General features: G+C 34.4%; 1 protein-coding gene across 2 annotated transcripts in view; it reads left to right on the top strand.

Annotated features, from left to right (window-relative positions):
• The window catches only part of ELP4 (elongator acetyltransferase complex subunit 4), a 123,862-nt gene that overhangs the window by 63,598 nt on the left and 32,459 nt on the right, over positions 1-27,805 (top strand). For both annotated transcript variants that reach the window (XM_070957520.1, XM_070957519.1), the window contains 2 exons: positions 2,989-3,097; positions 6,884-6,990. In XM_070957520.1, the coding sequence (XP_070813621.1) occupies positions 2,989-3,097; positions 6,884-6,990 (216 nt within the window). The remainder of the gene's footprint in view (positions 1-2,988; positions 3,098-6,883; positions 6,991-27,805) is intronic.

Raw genomic sequence — 27,805 nt, 5'->3', positions numbered from 1 at the left:
GTTCCTGTCAATCTGGCTACATTGACTCACTGGCCTAAGTGTTACTATATTGTAACTTCCACAGAGATAGGTGCAGTGAGTTTCTAACACCTATTCTTAGGTCATACCCTGAACAACCAGAAGTAAGCATTAGGAAGCGACTCAGACTAAACTCACCATGATTTTGCATAGTATAAGAAAGAAGTGAGGTAAACTATGACAGGCTTTCAAGGTTCTGTTATTATACCCTTCAAAAATAAAGCTAAGTTCCAGTAGTCCTTGCATTGTCTTCTTCCTGATCTGACCTACATCAAAGGGTCTACATTTTCCCAGCATTACAGTCATCTTCACTTCAGTGAGCATACTAAATAGTAGTTACATTAAGAAAAAGATTTAAAATGTAAATATCAATCTAAGTCAGCGGTTCCCAAACTTTCTCATAGTGCACCTAGCAGTCCCCAAACTGTGTGCCATGGTGCCCCGAGACACTGCAGTGAATTTACTAAAGGTTCCTTTTATTAAATAATCCTGCAGCACCCTTGTGAGTTTGCTCCTGGGGCTCCACAGCTTACAGTTGAATCTAAGTTGAGAGGGGGGGAAAAGAATACAAAAAGAAATATCCACCCCAACTGTGCTGTTATTTTTTACAAGGGGGGAAATGACTACATTTTACACCTCTAGTGTAGCTTTGGTTACCGTCTCTCCACAATCCTGGGAATAAAAAAATAGGAAAGTATCTACTAAACTCATTAACAGCAAAGAGACAAAAGAGAGTGAATATATAATATATTAATGAGTAATATTAACATTTACTTGTTTAGAACTTTACTGACAAGTTTTGGAAAGCTTTACATAGCTAGAGAAACGTAGTTGTTATTAAGCAATTTTACAACAATGAATAAGGATTTTTATATATTATATATTGTTGTTTTACTAGCTAATCTGATCTCAAGTAACAGTTTAGTATTCTCTATTTTGCAGCTTCTACCAATAAGGGACTTGATTGGGGTTTTTTTTCTTTCATCATAGCTTGAGTTTTTAAATGAGTCCTGTTATTGTATCATCTTTGTAATTGAAAATGTACCTGTTACTAAAAGTTGCAGATCGTGTTCTTCTTCTTCAGGCTGACAAGCTGCTGAAGCCATATAACGTTTTCATAAACCGCTGAAAATAGACTGTATATTAAAAACATGCTATTTCAATAGTTCATAAAAACATTGTTGGGTCAAGGAAGGAGAATGCCATCCACCATTTTTAGTAATAGGTAACCCGATTGTAAGAACATGTTATTGCTAAATCATACATTCTTAACCTGGGGCTGCTTGTAGTTGCCCCTAAAATAAAAGAAATTTGATGGTAGACTTAAGGGTGGAATTGGCAGATTATTCTTGTTTTTAAGAGATTCCAGATTTTTATCAAACTTTCTTTATAATACAGTTTGTCATTTTAAATTATTTTCTTCTTTCATTTCCTTATATTATGAATAAATCTTTTGACTAAGACAGCTGCTTTTGTGATTGATATTCTATTATTTGGAGATTATATCATTCCATGATCCATGATCTATTTTATTATGTGAAATGCCATGTATCTATACTTCTCTTCTAGTTATTGAAGAAGGCAGAGAATTGGTAGAAACAATTTTTTCCCTAGGAAATTAGTATTATCACAGGTTGTACTTTATCACAGGTTCCATCTGCAACCTACAGTACACATTTGTGTATTTGGATCTAAGGGAATCAAAACCTGTTTCACTAGACATGCAAGACTTATTTTACTTACTATGCATAAAAAAGAAAATATTACAGTAGTTATTTTGGGCTTCCCTATATTTAAAAGCCAGAATTGTAATGCTATATGCATTCAAGAAAATATATCAGCTATAGAGCCCTATGACATGGGATCTCATTATTTGGACCAACTGCCTCTTGTGGTTTATGCTGCTCAAAGGTATGTACTCCAGATCTACCCCCCCCCCCCATCAAACTGTCATCTGTTGGGACACAGGAAGCACTTTTTCTGTCACAGCAGCAGCTTCCTTGAATGAGTTTTTCTTCTGAGATCCAGACAGTTCCTACTATGATAGTTTTCCAGAAGACTTTAAAGAGTTGTCTGTTTCCCAGGCTTTGGGAAAGGGTGGATGGAATCCCCTTATTACAGGTGTTTTATGTATGTTGTATATGTTTTGATGAGAGTTGCCATTTTATTAATTCCTGTTTGTTATTTTCCTTACTGCATTTGTATTATCTTACTGCATTTTGTTTGTTTATTGTGAGCTGCCCAATGTTGCTTTGGAATTAGGCAATGTTGTAATCAAATCAGATAAATAGATAAGGCATTTTGCTTTCCATATTGTAAACCCACATCAAGTATCCAGTCCAAATCAGTGTGTCAAAAAAGTACTTAAAATAAACCTCAAAATTTTATTAAAACTATTGTTTGGGAATATTCTACACTGGGATGGTATACTTATCCAGATAGTTTATCAGTCAAATTTTCAATAACTTTCGCTATTAGTTGCCTATTTTGCTTCAGTTTGTCACAGAAAAAACAAAGGTCTACATTTTTTTCATAATAATTTTATTAAAAAATACAACTACAGCATTAAAACCTTTCGTGGGATAGGCTGCTATATCAATTAGATAAATAAATAAATAAAAACAAACTAAAATCATCTTTTGCTAAGGAGTGAAGACAATTCATCCATTGCTGTAAAACTTGTCAATCCAAAGGTTCCTCATAGCTGAAATGCAGTTAACAAGCAGTCTCCAAAAGTGATTGGTTTGGAGCACTTGTGGGCAATTTCAAGTCCTCTCCTTGTCAAGAGAGGAATTACAAAGAACCTGTCTGATTACTGGCTCTTCATTGCAGCAGTCGTCAGCTCTACTTTTAACAGATTCATATTCAGTTTGCCATTTCTTCCCCAGAAGATCACAAAGGTCTATGTTTTTTGAACTTTAATTGCCTTTTAATCATCTAGGTTGTGTATTTTGTTCCCATGTCTTACAGAATAAAGCAATTATGGAACGTATTACCCACTTGTCGGATACAGTAATTGGGCTTGAATCATTTATCGGGTCTGAGAGAGAAACCTATCCATTCTACAAGGATTATCATGGTGAGTTCTATCCTTAGCAATACCACATTCCACCTCCCCCAAAAAGCTTTTTTAAAGTGTTTTAAGGGCATTTATTCTCCACTTGGAATATTTGCCCTAAAGTAGCATTTGAATTCTTTTTTTTTTTTTAAATTAACCTCTTAGTTAATCTTAGTTCATCTTGCAAACATTACACTATTTTTTACTACAATGCATTAAGTTTGCTAAGGAAACATGGCAACTCCTTACATGTTGTCAAGCTGTATTACCAAGGCATGGCTCAATCAGATGTACATCTCAAGAGACAGCCTTTGAGAAATTCGCATGCAGGGAAGCTTTGGCAATCATCTGACCGGTGAGCTAAAATTGACATTAAATCAATATTTTGATCTGCCAAGTTATAAGTAGAGGAAATGCAGAAGAGTTATATATTTCACTGGGCAGGCAGATGAATGATATAGTACGAAGAGGAGTTTTATTTCTGATTATTTCAAATTATTGATTTTAAGTCACATTTATCAGAATATCCGAAGTAGGAACATGAATATAAATGTATCTCTGTTATAAACATTTACCTTCTCATTACCTTTTAATGGTTTATAATTGAAAGTCTGTTTTTTTAAAAAAATCTGGGCTATTTGTACAAATATTTGTAAACATACTTAGAATCTAATTTTAGGTGGTTTTTTAAAAGACAGTGAAAGTTTTCATTCTGCTATTTATTGATAAAATTATTTCCAACTAATCTGGGCTGACATTTTGCTAGATGCACTTCTTTTAGATTTGAAACTGAACTCGGCAACAGATGTTAAGTGCTTATATACTGCCTATGTTCAGAGGAGCAAAATGTCCCCAACTAATCAGTAACTGTCATGTAGATGGCAGCTGATAATCATTCTCCCTATTTAAATTATTCTGTTTTTTATAACTTTTTATTGCTTCTAATAATTTTGAGGGAAATTGCATCATTACATCATACCACAGTTGCTGTTTTTCAGATCTGTTTTGAGAGTTAGCCCTTGTAATTGACATTTAGGCATTGAAATTCGTTTTATGGAAATGTCTGATCAAAAGGTTTAGATTCAAATCTGAACCCTCAGTAAATATTGTAAGAAAGCAGGGATGTAATTAATTATATTTTTCACTTGTCAAGATCTATGGTACTTCATGTTTAATATTCTGTAAAATATATAAGCAAATCTATATCTTTATATTTTTATAGTTTTCTCTAAAATTGTCTTTTTTGTTAACAGTGCTATTTTTCTATATATTTTTCTAAAATGTTCATTTTAAATATTTGAATAATTCTGCCCCCAATTAAAAATACATTTGTATTTCTTACTACTCTCATAAAGAGGGAACATTTAACTATTGATTTGTACTTGTTTTCTGAATAGTTTTTATCCCAGAGCTATAATTGCACTCAACAATGAACTAAAGGGCCACTATCAGTGAGCTGTTGGACAGCATTACTTGGTCTGTTGTGTGGATGTTTGAGTGATTTAGGGGTGGGGAATTTGTGATGGGTGGGGGGGTGTTTGGGGATTGTTATGTGTGTTGGACCTGGTCTTTGGGTGTTAAGTGAATTTCGTTGTATGGGTATACTGTGTATACCTGTATAATGACAATAAAGTAGTAGTAGTAGTAGTAGTAGTAGTAGTAGTAGTAGTAGTAGTTATTATTATTATTTTGCATATATAGCTTATCCATTTACCTTGTACAATTTTGAACAGTGTGATAAGATGCTTATGCCTCCGGCATTTTACTGAACAAAATTGAAAAACTTCTGAAGAGTTTCAGAGCCAGTTTCTGTCTTAGTGTACCTACCCTATACACACTGAGCAAGTCCTTCAAGAATATATAGCCCTCATCTAAAAATATTTATAATATTTATTTCTGAAATACAGTTTATTAGTCAATTGTATTACTGTAATCTCTATTCTGAAATACAGTTTGTTAGTCAATTGCATTACAAAAATTGTAATACAATTTTTCCACGTAAAGTTAAGTATATTTAATAACATACTAAGCAAGTTCAACAACAAGCAAATCCTGATTTCTTGAAAATTAAAATATGGATATTGATTCATTGGTGAGAAGTAATGGAGAACACAGATAATCTTTAGTAAATAGGAATATTGGAAGTTTATGACACTGAAGAATATATTTTATGTTATTGTGTTAATCATATCTGTGCTTCTCACTTACCATTGCTAAATATATTATTCTGTGTTTCCCTGAAAATAAGACCCTGTCTTATATTTTTTTGAACCCTGAAATAAGCGCTTGGCCTTATTGCCATGCAGACAAAAGCCCAATTGGGCTTATTATCAGGGGATGTCTTATTTTGGGAAAACAGGGTAGTAATTATTATCCTGAAGAAAAGTTTTAAATGCATAAATAAGACAATTATATATTTTGCAAATGTTTTCTTTCTATGCTTTGCCTCCATTATCTCCCAATCTAAAGTGTAAGCATTTTTTGAAGCTGAAATGTAATTTGTTATGAGAGTCACAGTTACCCAGAAAATACCAGTGAGTGACCTAGCTTCATGCTAGTGGTGTTCAAATATACAAGGCTACATTTATATGGGGACTGTTAGTTTTATTGAAGTAATTATGACCTACTTTCAAGTAATAGGCCCAGTCCAGTTATAATGGTCATTCAAGTGAAAACAATGGACTATTAGTTTTATTTTGTCTTAAGACATAGTACATACCAAATCAAGCCACATATATTTAAACCTATATATTAATTTTGCATTATATTTGCAAAAAAGCAGTTTCCTTACAGTTAAGAAAAATACAAATTATTGCATTTTCCATATTATTTTGAAACTATGTAATATTTGTTCAATGGTGTTCTGCCTTTTTATATTAAGGTATATTTATTAATTTCTCTCTAAAACATTGAAACTTAGTGTAACTTTAAAGAGTTTTCATGGTTGGAAAGATTGTCCGTTTTAATCTCGAACTATTTGATAAAACACCATTTGAATTGCATATATTTAATATTTATTCTTTAAAAATAAGATATAACACAAGCGTTACTGTTGTCTCTCATAAAATATTTCTCAATTTCTGTTGTGGAAGAAGACCAGTTATTGAAAGTCTATATTAAGCTTCCTAGAATCCGTCCAGCGTCCTTGTCAAAAGAAATCAGCTTGAGATTCAACTGACAGAATGCAGAGCTTGCAGTGTGCCTAGTATTGTTATAAAATTCCAACATACTCAACGGATGTCTTGCTTGCAGAAAATAATGTGCATTGTATTTATAACGTGATTAAAATTTATCTAACAGCATGTTTCACTATTCTGGTTTTCACACAAGTTTAAAAAAATAGTTATCATGGTACAAAACAAAATACTTTTCTTTACAGCTTCAGTGGTTATCAGTAACCTATGAGCTTTGCTTTGCTGGCTGCTTACTGGTGCATTTAATAAAATAAAGATCACTCAGTGGTGCCGTGGGCAGCATGCAAGGTGATAGCCATATTTGCTTACTGTAAATACAAGAGAAAATCACACACAAACCGGCTGTAGTTTTGACAAGTATTAAGATCCCTCTTTACATCTGTACCTTTGTACCAAAGTGCAATTAGTTTTCCTCACACAAGGATTTCTGTTTATTTTATTCTGCTTGATTACTTTTGTATAATCGTATCGCTTGCTTCATTGCTCCTGGTCGTAAGCTCCAGTTTAAGAGGGGGAGGATGAGTGTGTGTAAATATACTGGATTTTTTTGATATAAGACTTTAATTCAGGCATTTGGATAGCATTATTTTCTTAATATTTTCCTTTTCAAAAGGTTTGGTTCACATACACCAGATTCCTCGGCTTAATAGCTTGATCTGTGATGTATCAAACACAAAGGACCTGGCTTTTAAATTGAAAAGGAAGCTGTTTGTTATTGAGGTAAGACTATGGAATACTATTTGAAAGATGGAATGTATTAAATGTTTAAACATGAATGTTTAAAAAGTAGGCCACAACCTGCAGTAACAAAGTATGACATACATATTTCTAAAGATGTCAGAAGCATATTTAATTAAATGTTAATGATTTGCTCTTAGCTGTGTTGTTAAGTGGGAAAGTGCCTAGATGCTATTACTCCAGTTAGGATGTTAATGTGCAATATTGCCTAAAATTGAGCATGGCATGAGGGATAAATGTCTTTCTCATTATTCAGAAACAATTTCCTTTGCATTACTGGAATCACCTTTAACTCTTCCATGTCATTTTAAATATAGGATCATTTACATTAATGTTCTTAAGTAAATTTTCTACCAAATTTAAACTTTTCCCCCCTGACCTTCCATGCAGACAGTCTACACAGAAAGCAATAATGCAAAAGATTATTTCATTTTAGTCTTGCTAAAGAGCAGACCACTATTAGGCAGACATCAATTAGGGTTGATGTATTTATTAACCAAGTAGATCCAGAGACTGAAAACAAAAGTTGCTTTGGGAGTGAAGGAATCCTCACCAGTACAGTGTTTGCAGGTTTTAGACAAAGACATAAAACAGTTAAGCAGCCCTGACAAATCATTTAGTTTAATCTCTTTCAAGTGAAAAGCTGTTAAGCAGGCCACTTGCCTTAACTGCTTGAACCCATAAAAGGAAGAATTGCCACCAATATATTAGCATATTTTTAACTTCATCACCAAATGATGGTCAATGTGGCTTGGCACTGCTTTGGTGTTTGGGATTTCACCCTTAAGTGACCACTTTGGCCCTTATTTGACCCTCTGCCCTCTTTAGCTAGCCACTTGATAAGGTAACCTAAGGATTCTCTTCCAGTGCCCCTCCTCCACATCTCTCTCACTGTCTCTTCACAATTGCCTGTTGCAATAACCTATAAATTGTTGAAAGGAGCCCATCAAGTGACAAATTAAAGTGCCCTCCTCCTAATAATGGTAATCAATGTCCTTAATCATCTAGTCCTATTGAAAGCAGTTAATAGTTAATCAAGGAGCCAGGTTTTCTACTAGGATATCTCTGCATCAGTATTTCAAGTTTCTCAACTTGAAGAAATGTTGGCTTCAAAAGCTACTTGAAGACAAATGTTTTTCTTTAAAGAATTTGTGCTCCCTCTCTGTAATTTTGAGTTTTTAGAAAAGAATACATCTAATGACATAAAGCACTGTATTAGTACAATCCATTTTAACATTATTTCACTGCATCAAGAAAATCTATTCTTCTTTTGAATCAGTTGAATAAAGGAGTTTAGTATTCATGCAAGATTTTAAAATTCAGAAAAGGTGAATTATTTTCATTGACACAGAAAACAGACAATATGTTCCTGCTATATTAAATTCCCATTTATTGTACTTTGAGCTGGGAGGGGGTAAATCCCCTTACAATATAGACAGTTCAGAACATTAACTCTGTTAGCAAAATCTCTATACTATTTCCTGTTATTATAATTTTCAAATGAAATAGCTCGCAATAATAAAAATAAAGTAGCCAAAAGGGATGAAAAGTAATTTGATTTCTTTTAAGGAAAAAGAACTACCGAAACACACATGATTTTTTAAGAATAATTTCAGCCCACCCTGATAAAGACTCTGTTCTTTACAAATTGCTTCCTGTCTAAAAAGAGAAAAATATTGCTTCATAACTCATCAGTTTCTTTGCATTTACCATTTTGCCCTATTCTGCTAAACTTCTGCTTTTGCTTTTAAATTATAGTACCATTTTGAAGAAACTTAAGCAAAGGAAAATATGCACTGACGAAACAGTTGATCAGGTTACTATTAAAGTTAATAATGAAAACAGGAAAAATTAAAATCATTTTAAAAATAGATAAGTATGAAACTGAATGAATTATATATCTCAAGGCAGACTTTTTAAATAGGTGCCTAACACATTGAAAGAGTATAGAAAGTTACATAAAACGTTCTTCAAACAAATCTTCAGTGTAAGATTAACAGTTTTCAAAAAGAATGTCCAATATATTTATATTGTCATTTTGTTACACCCTTGTGTGTGTGTGTGTGTGTGTGTGTGTGTGTGTGTGTGTGTGTGTATATATATATATATATATATATATATATATATATATATATATATATATATATATATATATTTCAAAACAATATTAGAGAAATACTGATAAAGGAATTCATAATTTGAAATCAGAACAATTTCATCTATATTTTTATCACATATCTGTTGATTTTCTGTAGTTTTACAATGTGTTTCTTACAAATAAACCCAGTTTTGCAAGGGGAATTCCTTCACAATTCCTTTTCATTGGAGCATTAGCACTGGTTATTAACAGATTTTTCTTTTCTAACTAATATTTTATATGTTAAATACATGAGTTAAATACATTAAAAAATCTAACTTAAAAAGTACTTTTGATATTCATCTATAACGTATATATTTTGAGCAACATATAGAGCTTGAACATTAAACACTAATACATCAATATTTATTTGTTATAATTTATATAAGCTATTGATTATCTTTACAACAGTAACTGTGTATAGTGAAACATTTACCTAACATTTCATTACCTGCTTTTTCATTGCATGTTTTAAACTTTTAGAGAACCTTTTAAGTGCCTGTCTTTTCAAAAAAGCTCATAGTTTTGAAGTTACATTGTCTAATCCTATTTCTTCCTACTTTGGAATCTTAATTAGAAGGAGATAAAGACCATCATTTGACTAAATTATTGTCTTGAATCTGTAGCAAAAGGTATAATCCGCAATTGGGCCAATTAGTGTACCCCATCGTTAGCTATGCTGAAAAAAGCAGCTAGATTAGATCTGACACCAGCCTAGTTCCCACTGTTGTTTTGCCAGGTAGGATGGTCAGACTTCAAAGAGCTTGAGGCATCAGCAGGGCAAGGTTTGAAGGCCAGCTTAGGTCCGGTTGTTAATCTCTCTGTAAAAACCACAGCAGCCATCACACAAAACAAGCTTATACAACATAATCATGCGGTATTAAAGTTTGGGTTGAGTCATGCCAATTTGCCTTTGATTTTCTGATGATTGAATAAAAGATGGCTACATGACTAGACATATTCCCAAAATTTACTGATTAGATAAGTTCCTCAAACATTTAAAATATTTTTTTTTTATTTTTCAATTAAGTATATGACATGCTATTTATTCTGACGAATCTTTCTGACAGGAAAGTATATGGAACATACGTTATGTATTGAATACTTGTTTCTCGTCATTCCAAAGGAATATATATAAAAGTTAAAAAGAAAAGCTAATGATGGTATATTGTGCTTATTATTATTTTCTATTTAAATATTGGGTGACATGCTTTTCACTGATAGTATTACATAACTGTTCTTTATTTCTGCATTTTGATATGTTAAAATTTTGGAGAAATTGTGGCATATTTCTATTCAGAGAAACCTCCAGTGCTACTGTAATATTATTGCAAATGATTAAAAATAGTGTCATAATGCCTTTCCCTTTGACAATTTTAGGTATATGTATTTTTCTATTTATTTGTTCAGTACCCCTGAGGTTTGAGTAACAGGGCATCAAGGCTAGATTGAAAAGTTGAGAAACATCCTGAAGGAGTCAGTTGCAGATAACCCACTCCTGTGCAGACATGTTTATATATTGGGGGGGGGGCAGTTAAAATAGTACAAACTATATGGTGTAGTGCTACATTTTAGAAAAGATAGACTGGGTACAGATAGATGCTAAAGCAATTTGATCTTCTCACTGTGTTGCATGTTTGTATCAACTGAAGCAGGAGGCCAAGTAAAGAATTCAGTGATATCCCTAACATAGCCTTTCCCTGAAAAGTAAAACATAACTTAGGCTCAAGATTTCTCATATCAACTATATAATTTATCTGTCTTTTCTCCAGTTGTCATTGCATCAGAAATCATGATGAACAACTTTTACAATTCTTCCATGTATGAGTTTATGCCATTATTTACATTCCTTTGTTCAAATTTTGACCATGCTGATGCGTAAAGAAATAATCTAATTATTAATGAAGGCATTTGACCAACCCAGATTGGATCCTGCAATAATCTAATTGTTTATGCCTATACTTCGCAATTTTGCCCACTTTGCCAACCAGCCTTGGATTTAAGACACATAAATGCTATATATTTATGGATCTCATTCAATTTTAAGTTAGTCAATGACAGATTTTCCGTTGTCTTTATCTCTTAAGGAAAAAGTTACATTTTATGGAGAAATGGATTTTTTCCTCTCCATCTTTAAGAATATTTTGTGGACTGTTATTATCCATAGAATATTTTTTTCACTCTCCTTCACTTCTTCATTTAGTAACAGAAATGCTGTCATAAGTCGAGGATTAGCTGTGTTTTATTTCTGTCTATGATCCATTTTACCCTGCATATAAAGTCTCAAAATAATGTACAAAAGTTGAAAAATATGAAATATAAATTCCTAGACTAAAATAATGCTTTTATTTGTTTCAACCATTTGTGTATATTGAAGATCCATGAAAAGAAGTCATGCAATATACTGTATACATGAAAGAGAACACAGAGAGTAAGACGTCAGAGAAGAGAAATCTCACCTTTCCCAAGAAGAAGCATCTTTCTTTTTGGAAGAGCAGGAAGGAAATAATCTTTTCCTGTCCCTTCCATAGAGGTAGAAGCTCAGGAGATGTCATAGAATGATTGCTCCCTGCATTTTTCTTCCCTAAAAGAGACAGAGTTACTTCCCTTTGTCTTCCTCTGATCAAAGAAAGAAGCATTTTTTTTTCTTTGCTAAGGCAGGCAGGGAACAAACTTCTCAGTTGTTTTTTTCCTATAAAGTGAATGTCAATTATTCTGTGAATCTTGTTCCCATTCCTCTAGTTTGGTGTAGTAGTTAAGGCATCTGGCTAGAAACCAGGAGACTGTGCATTCTAGTTCCTCCTCAGTCTCAGAGCCAGCTGGGTGACCTTGGGCTCACTTAGCCCTAAGAAGGAGGCAATAGCAAACCACACTGGAAAAAGATCTTGCCAAGAAAACTTCAGAGATTTGTCCAGGCAGTTTCTAAGATTGGACACAATTGAACAGAAGAAATATAATGAACGCTACATTCAAATCCTTTCACTTTGCATGAGTAAGACTATTTTAATGTTCTTCAGTTGTCGCTGTTCAGCCACTTTTAAAATGGAATTATGTGTGCCAAATGAACTTTATATGAGAGGAGAAAAACTTGGGTCATCCCAAACAACCTTTTATAATAGGAACTCTGGGCAATTTCTGACTGACAGCAAATCTTCAGTTGTTAAAAAAGTGGAACTATTACAGAAAGAAAGAAAATCTATTTATGCAATAATATAGACTTATATAATTGGAGAACTAAACATTTGTTCTGAATAAGCATAAAAGTATTAATGTTTAGTATGTAGCAAATTGCTATTGTGAGTTATACTTATTAATTTGACAACCATATATCTTTATTCTGTACTATTATAGGCTTGTTGTTTTATATTTTTAAGATGTATGCTGCTTGGTGACTTGTTGAGATGAGCAGCTACAGAAATTAAATAAATAATTCAGACTGAATTGTGATGACACTAAAAGAGTCCAACGTAAAAGAATTACAAAATAATTATTTTTTTATTTGGATAAATCATAAGCATTACTTAAGTTTTTGCTTATATATATATTGTTGTCAGGATCTTCATGTTGTACATGTACTGTACATACATGCATACATACTCATTGGATCTATGCATTTGGTGCTTTCTTTCATATGTTGTTGTATATAAAATTATACAAGTATAATATGAGTTCACCCAACTTTCTTGAGCAGTAAAAACTACTAGGTTCAGATGATGTTTATTCTACATTATTTCCATCTTCTAGCAAGTTCAGTTTCCTTTTGCTCTGTATAGTATACTTCATTGAATTGTTTTGTCAGATGCTGTCAAGCCAACCTACCATTGTTAAATATAATCAGACTAAACCAATTTGTCATAAACCTTTCTAGGAAAAGGAACAGAATATGAATGAAATCAAGGATTTGAATTCAGTATCATAAAAAATGAGCCCCCTTAAAGAAACAGGAGGACAAACAGCAGGACAAACAAGAAATATATAGCAATTCAATTTGAGGCCTACCTAGTTTTAATCCTGATTCGTTCCTCTCACAATACTAAACTTCTTTAGGTATAAATGAAAAAAAAATACTTCATGTATTATTTGTTGATTGCATGCTTAGTAAGATCAAGCTATTTTTTCTGAACTAATACATTTTGAGGTTACATCATTTTAGAATTATGTAGACTAAAAGGTTCACTGAACAGAAGGCACTATGGAAAGCAACAGTATTCTGTTTTGCTGTCATTCTCTTCCTTATCAGCACCTTTGAAACAGTACTTCATACACAAAAGAGGGAGGATTTGCAAAACTGCAAAAATAAATAAACAAAATATTTACCAAAAAAATCTCCATAGAATAGTCTACTATATACAATACAGTCAGATGAGCATCGCCAATGGTGATTCACCATGTGCATGGTCTGACTAACCTTTGAGGAAAGAAAAAAAACCATGGAAGATAACCACATTCTGGAACCTTTCCAGACTGCAATGTTTTTCTGCAGGCCTTACTTGTTTCTTGTAATATTAACGTTTTATCCCTATTTGATGAGAAGGAAAATTATGATAGACATTATTTCTAAGAAGGAATGGTTTCCACCTATTCAGAAGGACTCTCCAGGATTGCACCAAGATATTTGCTTGTGTTTGTGTACCCCTTCCCCCACTTCCAAGAAAATACGTTCATTATGCTGTTTTAGGAGGATGGATGTTTTGGGAAGGAAGGATATTTGGGGGATGGGGGAACTGGAGTGAACTGGAGCTGTTAAGGAATCATATCGGTAGCTTTCTTTGCTGCAGGTCAAATACTCTATTTTTAGTACTAGAATAAATACTTAGATGTATATTTCATTCTACAAATCTGTTTTCTTGATAGTCAATAATAAAATACATGTCTCATGCTTCAAAGCAATTTGCCAAATGAAGTCTATGTAGTTATAGTAGTGCCTCTGCTGACAACCCCTTAGTTTTTTAACACCGCAGTGTCCCCTTAGCATCTGGAAGATTGATCCCATGCTGAGCAGCCTAGATAGATGGAATTTGTCTGTTGTTTTTGTGGGGGATTTTTAAAAAGCTTTTTCTATATAATCCTTTTTTATACAGTGGCCCAGCTGGTGAAAATTAGTCAGCACCTTTATCCTTCAACCAGAGATTGTTAGGAAAATGGGCTAGGAAAAGTATGGACTCTTGACTAAGGTTTAACTAAATAAAACAACAGCAAAAGAGGCCTGTGTCATTTTACCCTCCATGTTCTATAAACTGTGGAAATGGTTCTATGAAGAAGAGGATGAAGAAGAAGCAAGGGATATAACAATATCCAAAACAAAAGCCTAGTCCTCCTCTCTGCAGTAAACAGTGGACATGTGCTGAAGTCAAATTTTTATGCAAGCAGGTAATAAAAAAATAGTTCACTGAAGTTGATTAGTTTTTATTTGTAATCATGTGAGTGTGATTATTTCTTCCTTCCTTCCTTCCTTCCTTCCTTCCTTCCTTCCTTCCTTCCTTCCATCCATCCATCCATTTATTTATTGAATTTCATTCTCCCAATAAATATATTTTAGTACCTAGATATTGGAATGCTCCCTTTTGTAATAGGATTGTTACAAGGTTTGTTAAATTCTATGCTACTGGCTTTGGGAAGGGAGGATCCTTTTTAGAAAGATTAAGAATTCCCCACTAAATAGACTAGTATCAGGAGACCGGACTGTTGGCAGCTATTTTGTACTTAGGAACTCTTAGGATAAGCCTGTTAATGGAATTTATAAAATTATCTCCTCCCACAGTATATATCAGTTCTTCATGGCCTTAAGGGCTAACAATAAATACTAGATATTGATTTTCCTAGAGTTTTATTAGATGTTTATTTTTTAATGTACTACTATTTGAGGGTAGAAACCTGTATTACAGATCCACGAACTAAGCTGATCATATGATTCAGCAGAATCCATATAGATATGCTGATACACTGATACAAAACACTGGCAAAACAGGCGACTATTCAGTTAGCTAAAATGAGGTGAAATCATGAGCAGGACGTATGGCAGCATAGGAGAGGACCTTCAAAATTTTAACATATTGTATTATTCCATTCATTCTCTGTGCTTCCAAGAAGCTTGAAGGCAGGCCATTAGAGTATTGTACTCCATCCAGTTTTCTATTGCCAGTTGATCAGTTTTCAGAAGAGAGATAGGAATTACAGTAACAGTATTATCCTTGAATGGCATTGTAACATTAAGAAATTTGTATTTCTTGGATTCTTTTTCTTCTTCTGTTCTTTGCTCTTTGATTTCTTGCCTTTTTGGATTGGAAACTGGAAGACAGATCATTGAAAGAAAAACAAAATTTGCCTTTTTTTCAATTATTGATAAGTCACTCTATAAGCTATTATAGTTTAAGAGCAGCATATAAATGCCTTTAAAAATTGGTTTATTGATCAGATAAATTAGTCAACAGAATTCCAGGTGCTCTTTGATCAATTAATTTAGGAATATTTCCTGCAGGTTTTTTCCTCCCTGCCTGATTCCAGCACGTTGCTATAGTGAATGTGCTCTTCTCAATTCCAAATAAACTTCCATTAAGGAGTTGCTTGTTTTAATTACTAAAAATAACTGGCCAGTATTTTATATGATAGTGTAGTACTGTGATGGGGAACCTATGGCACATGTTCCAGAGGTGGAACACAGCACCCTCTCTGATGGCACACAAGCTGCCACCCCAGTTCAGCTCTGCTGCACATGCATGCACGCCTCCTGCCGGCTAGCTGGTCTTTGGGTCTCTTCCACATCCAGTTTAGCGAAGCAGGGAAAGTCGTGATACGTCACGTGACGCTGCCGTGATGACACGAGTTTGACACCCCTGATCTAGAACAACCAAAGGGGGGGGATTCAAAAATGTATAGGCAATTAATTAGAAAGAGGAGATCCACCTCTAGATTTAAAGGAAAGCTTGGGATGCTGATCTTGGTAAACCCATACAAGAGACAAATGGCAAGCATGGAAATCAGGTGGATGTATCTGAGCTCCATTGCAAAAACTTCAGTGGAAAATTATACATTGTTGGCACTTGACTCCAATTATACTGGCACATACTGTATGTCTTAATTATTCTTCCAAATGTTAGATTCTCCAAAAAAGGGTATTTCTTTTCATTTGAGGCAATAAAGCTATACATTTTTGATGTAAAGTTTTGTGTGCAGTAAGCATCATTATTATACAAAGAATTGAATGTTCTTCATGTTGAGGCTTATTGCACTTATTTATGGGACTAAATCCCAATCTTAAAAAACAATCAACTTATCAGCTACTTAATTTTAGCAGCTAAAATAATTGCCCAATATTGGAAATATTACATAATTTAACAACTGAAATCCGCATTAATAGGGCCTCTTCAATTACCACATTAGGAAAGGTAACAAGTAAAATTAAAATAATAAAATAAATTATCAAATTTGGACAGACTTTATATTTTATCTCAATCTTTATCTCAAAAACCAGATAGATGGTAGTCTTATTTCCTGGTTTTAAGCAGATTTTTTAATATCTTTTTCTCTATGCATTATGGATTTATGTCAGTTATTTGATAATGTTTGTTAACCACAATTCAATAAATAAAATTAAAGTACATGCAGAAAATAATTGTTTAAAATCACAGTAGAAGTGTATCTAAATCTAAACCCAAAGTCATAACATAGCCTTTGGGTTTAGATTAGGTTCCTAATGTTCCTAATCTAACTTTTGTATTTATACCCAGTTGTAAAGTATGTGTTGTTCAATACATTTAAATATATTCTTTCTGAATGTGCACATTTGTCAAGAGTTGAAATGAATTGGTTGGGGGAAGGGAGGGGAAAAACAGAGAGATCCCCAGTCCAATCTAGATTTTATCCTCAGAATGTCATGCTGAATTAGGGCAGGGATCGAATTTTTTTTAATTTAATAATTTATGTTAAATAGTGTCAGATTTCGATGCTATCTCAAAATAATTTGTCAGTCCCAGCACTGACAAATAGTTTACTGTGATACCCTTCATTTTTTACTCATAAGATGCTAAAAAGCATCAGTGCTTTTTGAAACTTCTATATTAACAAATCAATTAGTGAAAATATTTCATGCATAACCAAAGAAATCTCACACACAATTCTCCTTGTCCCTGGCAGCCAACATTTGTTTACAAATAAACAACTAATAATTTGCTATCCTTTGATGACACTCAAAATCTGCTTCCAATGGTGATTGCTTCTGTCTGCCTGAGGGTAATTCTTTCCCATTTTATTTGGTCAGTCTGTCAACATGTTTGTTTTTTAAAAAATAATATTTTAATTGTGCTCAAGTGCCTGTCCAATGGTACAGTTTTTTTAAAATACTGATGTTGAAATATGCATGCAGTAAAATCTTTTTTTTAAATGTTGTACATACTAATTTTTTAAAAGCCAATAATGATCTCCCAGGCTTTTTGTAGGCAATTTTTATCATTCTGTTGTACCTCGAAATCTACTGATTTACTGTAAAAAGATACTTTAATTACCTTGTTAAGAGAAAGTATATGATGGCTCTGTGCCCGCTCCCTATTTGCCCTTCCAATTTTTATATACAAACAAATTGGTGTAGCAGTTGAATCTTAGATTAATCATGATAGCCGAGTAATAGATGTGTCTACTGATATATCTATAAGAAGCAAAGTAGTTTAGAGGATGGAAGATGAGTTACATAGTGAATACAGCTTTCTTCCTCAACAGAGAAAACTATCTGGGAAACTGCCATTGTTGTGTCTCCAATAATTGTTTTTGAGATAACTGCCTCAACCCTGTCAAAAGCGTGTGTGTGTGTGTGTGTGTGTGTAATATGCATGTGTTGATTTATACTCAATTCTTAGACTTTTTCTGATGGAAATTATTTTTGTGTGAAATTTCTGGAGTTAAGTCTGTGAACCCACTCCAGACAGCTTGAGCAGTGTGTTGCTTCTACATGTTCGGGGGGGGGGGAGGGGGGATGCACAAACGTGCACAGGCATGTGTGTATCCCTGTGTTGGCAATCTCCCAATCACTAGGTAGTCATGACAAATTCTCATCTGAACTATTGAACCCTATAATATATAGCATAATATAGAGGGTATTATTAATAGAAAATACAATTCTATCTCCCAGCTACTGAATCAAATATAAATTTATTTCTATGTGGGTATTTATTTGATTGATTGATTGATTGATTGATTGATTGATTAAATTTGGTTGCCACCCATCTTGTCACAAGGAGCCTCTGGGCAACTTGTTGTTCCCAATAGGGACACTGCTCAAGCTGCCTCTTCTCTTTTTCCTGTCATAACCCTTTTGTCTATTTAATTTGGATACCTCATTTTGAAGAGACTACTAGTAGATAATATTCCAATAATTGAAACACACAGACATTCATTCAAAATACTGGTTTTATATATAGGAAAATAGGAGGCAAGTTGATTAGGTATGTTCACCACTTGGGGTGTGTGTGCAATAAAAATGTAATAATGATATTACTGTAGATATTTGAAATATTTAGTTAACTTCTTTTACTTTACAGCATTCTAATTAATTTTTACATTTCCGGAAAATAATTGTCCATATTATTTAAGAGAAGTAAGGATCTCTAGGAATCTCTACATAACATATAACCTACTAGTAATACAGAAGTAGTTCTATCATATGCAAATCAAACTAGCTATTCCTGTTTCAGATTTCATTTAATACATTGTTCTGTATGATTTTTATGATAAACAGATTATTCTTTGAACAAGAATTAGAAATAGAGCTGCCAGGAAGAACCTTTGGTGTCAATGTAGTTCCCGCCTCATGTTTTATAAGAGATTTCATGGTTCCATTGTGAAGAGTGGATGATTTAAAACGTGTTACTAAGATAAACTTTCCCATTGTCCTTAATGAGTATGGGTAATACTGAGTGACAAGTGCATTAGGAATGACACAGAAAGAGCTGTTAGATTTGTCAGAGCATATAACTTCAGGCTATGAAACCTGATGGCTTTTTCTGGGAGTATATTTTTGTTGATGGACCAACCTGGTAATTATTCACCTAGGTTTTTTGTTTCTTGCAGCTAGAACACTTGATGATTTTTGTACAGAATACATAGAAATTACAGCTCAGAAGACAAAATTATCTTGATAATCAAGCCAAAATATTCAATATCAACTAAATTTGCTAAATGAAATGACTTCAGTAAATCTTTCCTTAATGAAAAATATTTATGCTATTGTCAATTTAACTAGAAGTTATTTTACTGTTTTACAAATAAACTGATTTTAAATATATGCTTTTCCAGTTAAGTTTAAGAAATTAGATGCTAATATATAGAAATTACAGTGACTTTTTAAAAAAATCACATTTCCTTATATAGAACATCAAGCAATTAATTATATATTACAACTTTCCAGTGAATTGGCCATAGTTGGTCACTTCCTTGCCTTGCCTTGACTGCCAACCAAATTTGACTTCTGTATACTTTCTTGATGTTAATAATGACTGAATTCATGTTTGTTTTCATGCAAAATTTCCCAAGATGAACTTTGGGGTTGGAGTATTATGGCCCCCTATCATGATTGCATACAACTCATCTGCCTCACCAAACTACCCAGTGATTCAAATTACATTTGACAATTCATTTCTCTTTGGCATGCCTGAGATGAAGATAGGATAGGCCATCTCCAAAATGACATAGCATTTTTTCAGTGTTTGGCAGGATCTAACTATTTAAATCAAAAGAGTTTTCAGCATGTAGATAGAAGCAGGAGCACTGTATTTTAACTTTCCCATGATTTTAATATATAGTATTCATTTATTGTATTTAATCAATCATATATATATATATATATATATATATATATATATATATATATATATATGTATATATATATATATATATATATGAATGATATATATGTGCAGAACACAAGAACACAATCCCTTTTCCACAATCCCTCCCTTTTCCAGCACCTTAAAACAACAGGACACGAAATTGCCTTTGAAGGAACCAAATTAATCTCCAAAACTGAACACTTCAACAAGAGAATAATCATGGAAGCCATCGAAATAGAGAAACACCCCCATAACATGAATAAACGCGACAATACTTCCCGCCTACCAGACATCTGGAAATTAGTCCTAGTCAACAGAAGAGTCCCAGACACGAAGATTAACACCGGACCCAAGATAACACATGACACCATCACCAATCATCCTCACCAGATTCAAATCCAAACCCATCCCATAGACAAAATACAACCACCATCCAGAAGCCAGACCACGGCGGCATCACCAGCTGCTGCACCCCCCTCTGATCCCCACACAAAACAAACTGACAGACGCCATGAACACATGGCAAGACCTCAAACTCAGAGCCAAACCAAAGCCCGGGATGTGGCATCACAGCCATCTGCTCAGGACATTACATCAAAAAACTCAGGATATCACAACATTAGAACTCAGAATGTTAACACACAACCCATTACCCAGGTCGTTAAAACACAAAAGACTAATGGGCACACATCAAGGACCTCATTCACACAGGATGTTACGAAACAGCTGACTAATCTGCAAAAACAAGAGCCTTGGTGGTACAGGGGTTTAAAGCACCCTGTTATTAAGCTTATTAAGACCAGCTGCCTGCAATTACTGCAGGGTTCGAATCTCGCCAAGGCTCAAGGTTGACTCAGCCTTCCATCCTTTCTAAGGTAGGTGAAATGAGGACCCAGTTGTGGGGGCAATAAGCTGACTTTGTATAAATATACAAAAAGGATGAAGGCTATTGCTGAGCACATTGTAAGCCGCCCTGAGTCTTCGGAGAAGGGCGGCATATAAATCAAATTAAAAAAAAAAAAAACATCAACTAATCAAGATGTAACAACACAGGCAACCAACCCGCTCACAGCAACAAAGCCAGCACTCCACACTTCCCCACCCGTATTTATAGAGAGACGGCAGCTCCAATCACGCTTTCCTCGCACAAGCACGAAGCCAAAGACACCAGCCTGAAGATGACGAGTGGGACCTCATCGAAACATCGCCAAGATACTCTCAATCTTACACGGGAAAAGACCCGAATACACCAAAACTTGCATATATGTAGGTAGGTAGGTAGGTCGGTCGGTCGGTCTTTGGTTATTCCAGTTTTCTCCCGCGTAAAATTGGAAGTACCTTGGCGACGTTTCGACGAAGTCTCATTCATCATCTTCAGGTGTCTTCGGCCTTGTGCTCCTAGACACACAAGGCCGAAGACACCAGCCTGAAGATGACAAATGAGACTTTGTCGAAACGTCGCCAAGGTACTTCCAATTTTACGTGGGAGAAAACCCGAATAACCAAAGACCTACATACAAATACCCGCGAACACCTCCGAAAATATATATATGTGTGTGTGTGTGTCTTCTTAAGTTTTTGCGGGTGTGTATATGCAAAAAATTAAAATCTCGGGTGTTTTCCCACGTCATGTTAAATAAGTTAGTTAAAATGTTTAAAATTCTGGTTAAAATCCTAGCTTAAAATCTTCCAAAAATCCTTACAGAGCACTCTGCAAAGTCCTTTAAAACCTTAGCTAAAATCCTACCAGTACCTTAAAAAAGTTTTTCTTCCTAGCAACGTTTCGACAGGCTCACAACCCTGTCATCTTCAGGCTCTTATTTAGTTTAGAAGCTATGGGTGTGTTGCGAGGTCGGAGCTGTCGCTTTTCTATGTTTGCTGCTGCTGATGTATGCTGGTTAGCCTGTAACTCTTTGTCCTGATTGGAGGACAGCAGTTTTTCTTCCTGCTTCCTCATCCTGGCTTTTTGGCTACGTGTTACAGGCCTAGCTTTCTCAGGTTCTCTATTATTATCTGTCTGCTGTAGAGGGGAAAGGATTCTGGTAGGCATCCCAGCACCCTTAATTGTTAGTTGAGATCTCAGCCTGTCTTCTGGCTCGATCCTCTCTGTCTCCCTATTGCTAGCCACCTTCTGCAAAGAGGGAACAATTCTGGCAGGCCTTACAACACCACTGGTTGCTTGTTGGAATTTTAAACATTTTAACTAACTTATTTAACATGACACAGGAAAACACCCGAGATTTTAATTTTTTGCATATATATATTTAAAATGTTTCATAGTTTTGTGTATAGTTGTTGATTTTAACAGTTGCTTGGTCGATTGTTGTTGTGAGCCGCCCTGAGTCCTTGGAGATAGGGCGGCATAAAAATTTAATAAATAAATAAATAAATCAAGAAAGAAAGAAAGAAAGAAAGAAAGAAAGAAAGAAAGAAAGAAAGAAAGAAAGAAAGAAAGAAAGAAAGAAAGAAAGAACCTGGCTAAAGATCAATACACACACACACACACACACACACACACACACACATATGTCTTCTCAAGTTTTCGCAGGTGTGTGTATATAAAAAGTTAAAATCTCGGGTGTTTTCCTGCGTCATTAAAAGTCTGTTAGTTGAAATACTTAAAATTTTAAGATGGGATTTTAGCCAGGATTTTAAGTATTTCAACTAACTTTTATATATATATATATATATATATATATATATATATATATATATATATTTCACCAGAAGTATATAAGAAGCAGATAAAACAATAATATAAAAGCAATCATTATAGAAACAATCATTATAAAATGTAAATTATCATTATCAAAATGTAAAGTATACAAACCACAAAATGGAGAGAGTAAGTATATCAACCACATCAACCACAATAGCTTAGCCTTCTTTAAATGTTGCTAGAGTCCTGGCACCCTCCCTAATGACATAGCTAGGTGTTTATGTACTTCCTAAAAATGAACAGGGGTGGAGTTAACCTAACTTGAGTGGAGGAGAATATTCTATAAGGTGGGTACCGTGGCAATGAAGACTCATCTCCTGGGACTCAAAACATCAATCCCTCGCAGATGGTGCATGCAGTATGCAAGATACAATGGGATGGGATAATATAATTGGGAAAAGGTGGTCCCTCAGCTAACCAACTCTCATGTCATGAAGGGCTTTAAAGGTTAAAACCTGCATTTTGAATTGCACCTGGAAACAAACTGGCTTCCAATGTAACTTGCAAAGCACACGTAACTGCCAGCACCATTTCATTTTGCACAAGTTGAAGCTTCCTGGTACCTTTCAAGGGCAACCCCATGTAGAGTACATTACAATAGTACAATATGAAGGAGACTAGGGCATAAATGACTGTAAGTAGAGCCTCCCGATCTAAGAATGAGCAAAACTGGTGCACAACATAACATAGTCCTAGAATGATCAGACCATAAACTGAAGCCACTTAGTCGTGCCACATATCTCCAATCCTCTGAGCCAATCCAGAAGAATATCATAGTTGACAGTATTCAAATCCATTAAGAGGCCAATTAGGATAAGAATAGATGAACAGTTCCAATCTCACCCACACCAGAGATCATCCAAAAAACCAATCAATGTCATTTCCATCCTATACCAACGTCTGAATCCTAACTGGAAAGGATCCAGATATCCACTTTAATTTTTAGTATTTTTAATACTAATAGCATTAGTATTTTAATACTAATAGCAATTTTATATATGCCCATATGTTCATGGTATCCAGATCTATTTATGAGAACTGACATAGTAAAATATGATATCAAAATAAGATATTCACTGTATGATATATTTTCATATTCTTAGCACTCTTGAAATGTAGCTTATTTATAAATATGTTCTCTTATGTAGGTGAAGTTTTATTACATAGGAACACTCTTTCAGTATTAAGTGAAGACCCATCTTAATCCAGCATTTGTTCTTACTCTGACCAGCCAGATACCACTGCTTGCAAACAGGAGATGGGGGCACACTCCATCTTCCATCATTATGTACACTGAGAGCATATACACCTAAGACAAATTCCTTGTGTGTCCAATCACACTTGGCCAATAAAGAATTCTATTCTATTCTATTCTATTCTATTCTATTCTATTCTATTCTATTCTATTCTATTCTATTCTATTCTATTCTATTCTACTCTACTCTACTCTACTCTACTCTACTCTACTCTACTCTACTCTACCCTGCTTATGCAACTGGTATTTGAAGGTGGGATGCTCCCAATCCAGAAGTAATTTTTAGTCTTAAAATAAATAGCCTGTGATAGATCTGTCCTTCAAGAATGTATCTAATTTCTTCGTAAAGCCATACTAGTTAATAGCCATCACCATGTCTTGTTAATTCCACAGGTTAATTTTGTGCCAATTCTTCCTCCTACAGTTTTGGTAAATTTCAGTTGGGTATGTGAACAGGGAGCAGTGCCAATATCCTCACTACTAAAGAAAGATGTTTGATAAAGAAAACATTTCAAAGTTATGCTATTTTTACTGCAATGTAGCAGTGATTGGAAAATAACATTTGATATTTTTCTTTTTTTTTCTTAAATGTTGTTAGATAGCAGCACTGTAAACTAACTAATTTAATAAATAATAAAACTAAACACTAGGAAACTAGTGACACTACAGACAATGGAAAGAGAAGATGGAGTCTTGGTTAAGCAGGAAATAATTTTTTAATTGCAAATTCGGTCTCATTTCTTACCTCCCCATTAACATCAAAAATAGCTTTGGTAGATGATGTTCTTCTTTCTCAGAGCATCAAATGAAGTGGATTCCACCTCACATATGGCACATTGTACAATCTAATGTTGATATGACCAGAACATAGATACACTGCACAATGTAGTAAAACAATGCTGACTTAGTCTATGCTAACGCAATGGGAGAAATAAGCATTCTTCACAGTTAGTACTATCACCATGAAATACTGCTCCAAATGGGGTTTATTTCATGCTTGAGCCATACATCCCAAGACTTCTTCCACTTGCTCTCAAGCTGTTACCCTTTCTGTTTCATTGCACTAATGAAGATTTAATTCTGTGAAAAGATCAGTCAAGGCTTTAACAGTGTTGCCAACAAAGAATCCAAGAAAATCCCCCAATGCAAGTAACCATTCTAATCCATTAGGTATCTTGGAGTTGATCTATTTTAACTACTTTAGCACCCCTGCAGAGATTCATGCTAGCAACAAAAATAAACCTAACTAGAAAGTAAGCTGTCCTTGACAGTGGAGTTTACATAACTCCACTCTTAGATCAACAACTTCACTAGAACAGAACATTGAAAGTGCACAGATACAAATCAATGTGCCTATGTGGTTGATGTATAATTTGTTATTGATTTCTGTTGTTCTTGATTGCCATTATGTGTTTTTATATAATATCATTGTTTATCTGTTGTGAGTTCTAACCTTATATGTCCAGTCCTATAAATCATTTTTTTTAAATAAATAAACCTAGAAGTATTTTTTCTTCAATTTTATCTCTGTATACAATTATAACATCCTTTGGGGGTGAGTGTTACTTCTATGTACTGCTGAGTAATGCTTACTTCCAACATGTAGTATTATAACTGAGACCGGTATCAAGTGACAATTTGATCAGCAAGACCTTTCCACTGTGGAGTGACATGATCATTTATTTTATTTATTTATTTATTTGCCAAATTTATATGCCACTCATCAAAAAAAGTGCAAGTCAACACTGAGTGGCCTAAAATATAATAAAACATATGAAAGAAAAACAATTATAAAATATAAAAACATTAAAATTACAGGAGATTGAAAAAAATTAGGGTTTAGAGTGGAGAGATGGTGGTGGCTTCTCTATTACTATGCTATCCACCTCCAGCCAAATGTCAACCCATAGAGCCAAGTTTTAAGGCATTTCCTGAAGGCCAGAAGAATAAGGCCAGACCAGTGGTGGGTTTTTTTATTTATTTTTTTATTTTATTATTCATATTTCTATGCTGCCCACTCTCCGAGGACTCTGGGCGCTTACACCAAAGACAGTATACTAAATAGCATATTGCCCCCAATAATCTGGGTCCTCATTTTACCCACCTCGGAAGGATGGAAGGCTGAGTCAAGCTTGAGCTGGTGAGATTTGATCTGCTGATCTACTGAACTAGCAGTCAGCTGAAGTAGCTGCAGTACTGCACTCTAACCACTGCACCACCTTGGTTGCCCCCGGTTCAGACTGGTTCACAAGAACTGGTAGTAAAACTGGCAGGAGGCTCCACCCACTGACCCGGACATCCTCATAAGGGATCTGTGCATGTGCAGAAGAGCACACGTATGAACGAAGCAAGCGCGCGCAGGCATGATGTGAACCGGTAGTAAAGGTAAGTAGAACCCACCCCTAGGCCAAACCTTCACTTCCTGAGCCAAGATGTTCCAAAGAATGGGGGCTGTAGCAGAAAAGGCTTATTTTCACTCATAGAAGTCAGCTGCTGGAATATAAATCTAACAAATAAAAAGGGAAAATATCAGGGCAGAAGCAACTTAGTTTCTGTTACTATAGCCAATCTCAATAAAAGAAGTTTTAGCCTTCCTGTGAGGTTGATTTACTGCTCTGGTCTTCCTAGTGTGTCTGAGATCAGTCTTGTAAGTCTGATTGTATTGTACCACCTCTTCCTTGTTATGTTTCAGTAAATTAAGTGAGCTGCTTCCAAATGTTATCTCTGTAATCTCGTTATCTTTAATGGTCCCTGCATATTTCTGTCAAGATCAACTTCCTTAATCTCTATAGTTTATCAGAATACCCTTAATTTAAATAGGTTAAAGGATTTCATCTTGAGCCTCATATCTAACAACAGGTCTTTGGAATTCATATTTATACTAGGTTGTTTTGGGGGGAGGGGGGTATTCTGTTTTGTCTTTGTGTCAGTGTTGACTCCCGAAAACTGCCTGAACTAGTCCTGGCAAGATTTCAGAAGTGGTTTGCCATTACCGCCTTCCTAGGTCTAAGAGAGAGACATTGGCTCAAGGACACCCAGCTAACTTTGCATCTAAGGCAGGATTAAAACGTACAGTCTCCCAGTCTAGCCCAATACCTTAACCACTACACCAAATTTAATTTCGGCATTTCATCATTTTTTTAGATAACACAAAATCAATATTTATCTTTTAATCAAATCTATTAATTTTAAGGTTAGGATTAGAGTATACAAATAGCAGATACTACAAAATATGTGTAATTCTTTATAGTATTACATTTCATGTAACACAATATATTATTAGCAGAAACTGCTTATGTTTTGCCAAGATATATGTTACCTGTTGGCTGCTCTGGCTCAGCATTAATCCTTTATGGGACCTAAGGTCCTTCCTATTTCCTACAGTAGTTGGATCTTGCTTGAAGACCCTATCTTCATTACATTATCACAATTTTTTTTTATCATAATGTGTGAGTAATGTCTTTATAGTTGGTGCTTTTAGAGAGAAAATCTTTGTGAGGCATATATTATAAATTTCAATGGGTGCCAGAAAATTGATTTTTAATATGCTCATTATGTTTCTGAGTCTGCTAATTCTTTAAGGAAATGAAGAAAAAAATAATGAAATCATGTTACACAGGTACTTAATTTTTTTTTATCTAAGGTACTATTCTGGTAATTAATGCTTATTTTATGCAAAACTAGACTATATCTCTTACTGGACACATTACTGTCAAGAAAATATTACTTGCTTTAATTATCAGTAATGAAGCAGGGATAAGCTGCTCACTTAGATATAATGTATCTAATGACCTTTTCAGCTAGAGGTTGTGATGAAAGGTATCGGTTTCCACAAATTATGTTTCATTCAGTTTCTGGCTTCCATGCAG

This window comes from Pituophis catenifer, unplaced genomic scaffold, assembly GCF_029215685.1.
Source record: "Pituophis catenifer annectens isolate HBS135680 unplaced genomic scaffold, rPitCat1.0.hap2 SCAF_1, whole genome shotgun sequence".
Lineage (NCBI taxonomy): Eukaryota > Metazoa > Chordata > Lepidosauria > Squamata > Colubridae > Pituophis > Pituophis catenifer.
The sequence above is the reverse complement of the archived record's forward strand: the minus strand, read 5'-3'. Positions and strand labels throughout refer to the sequence as shown.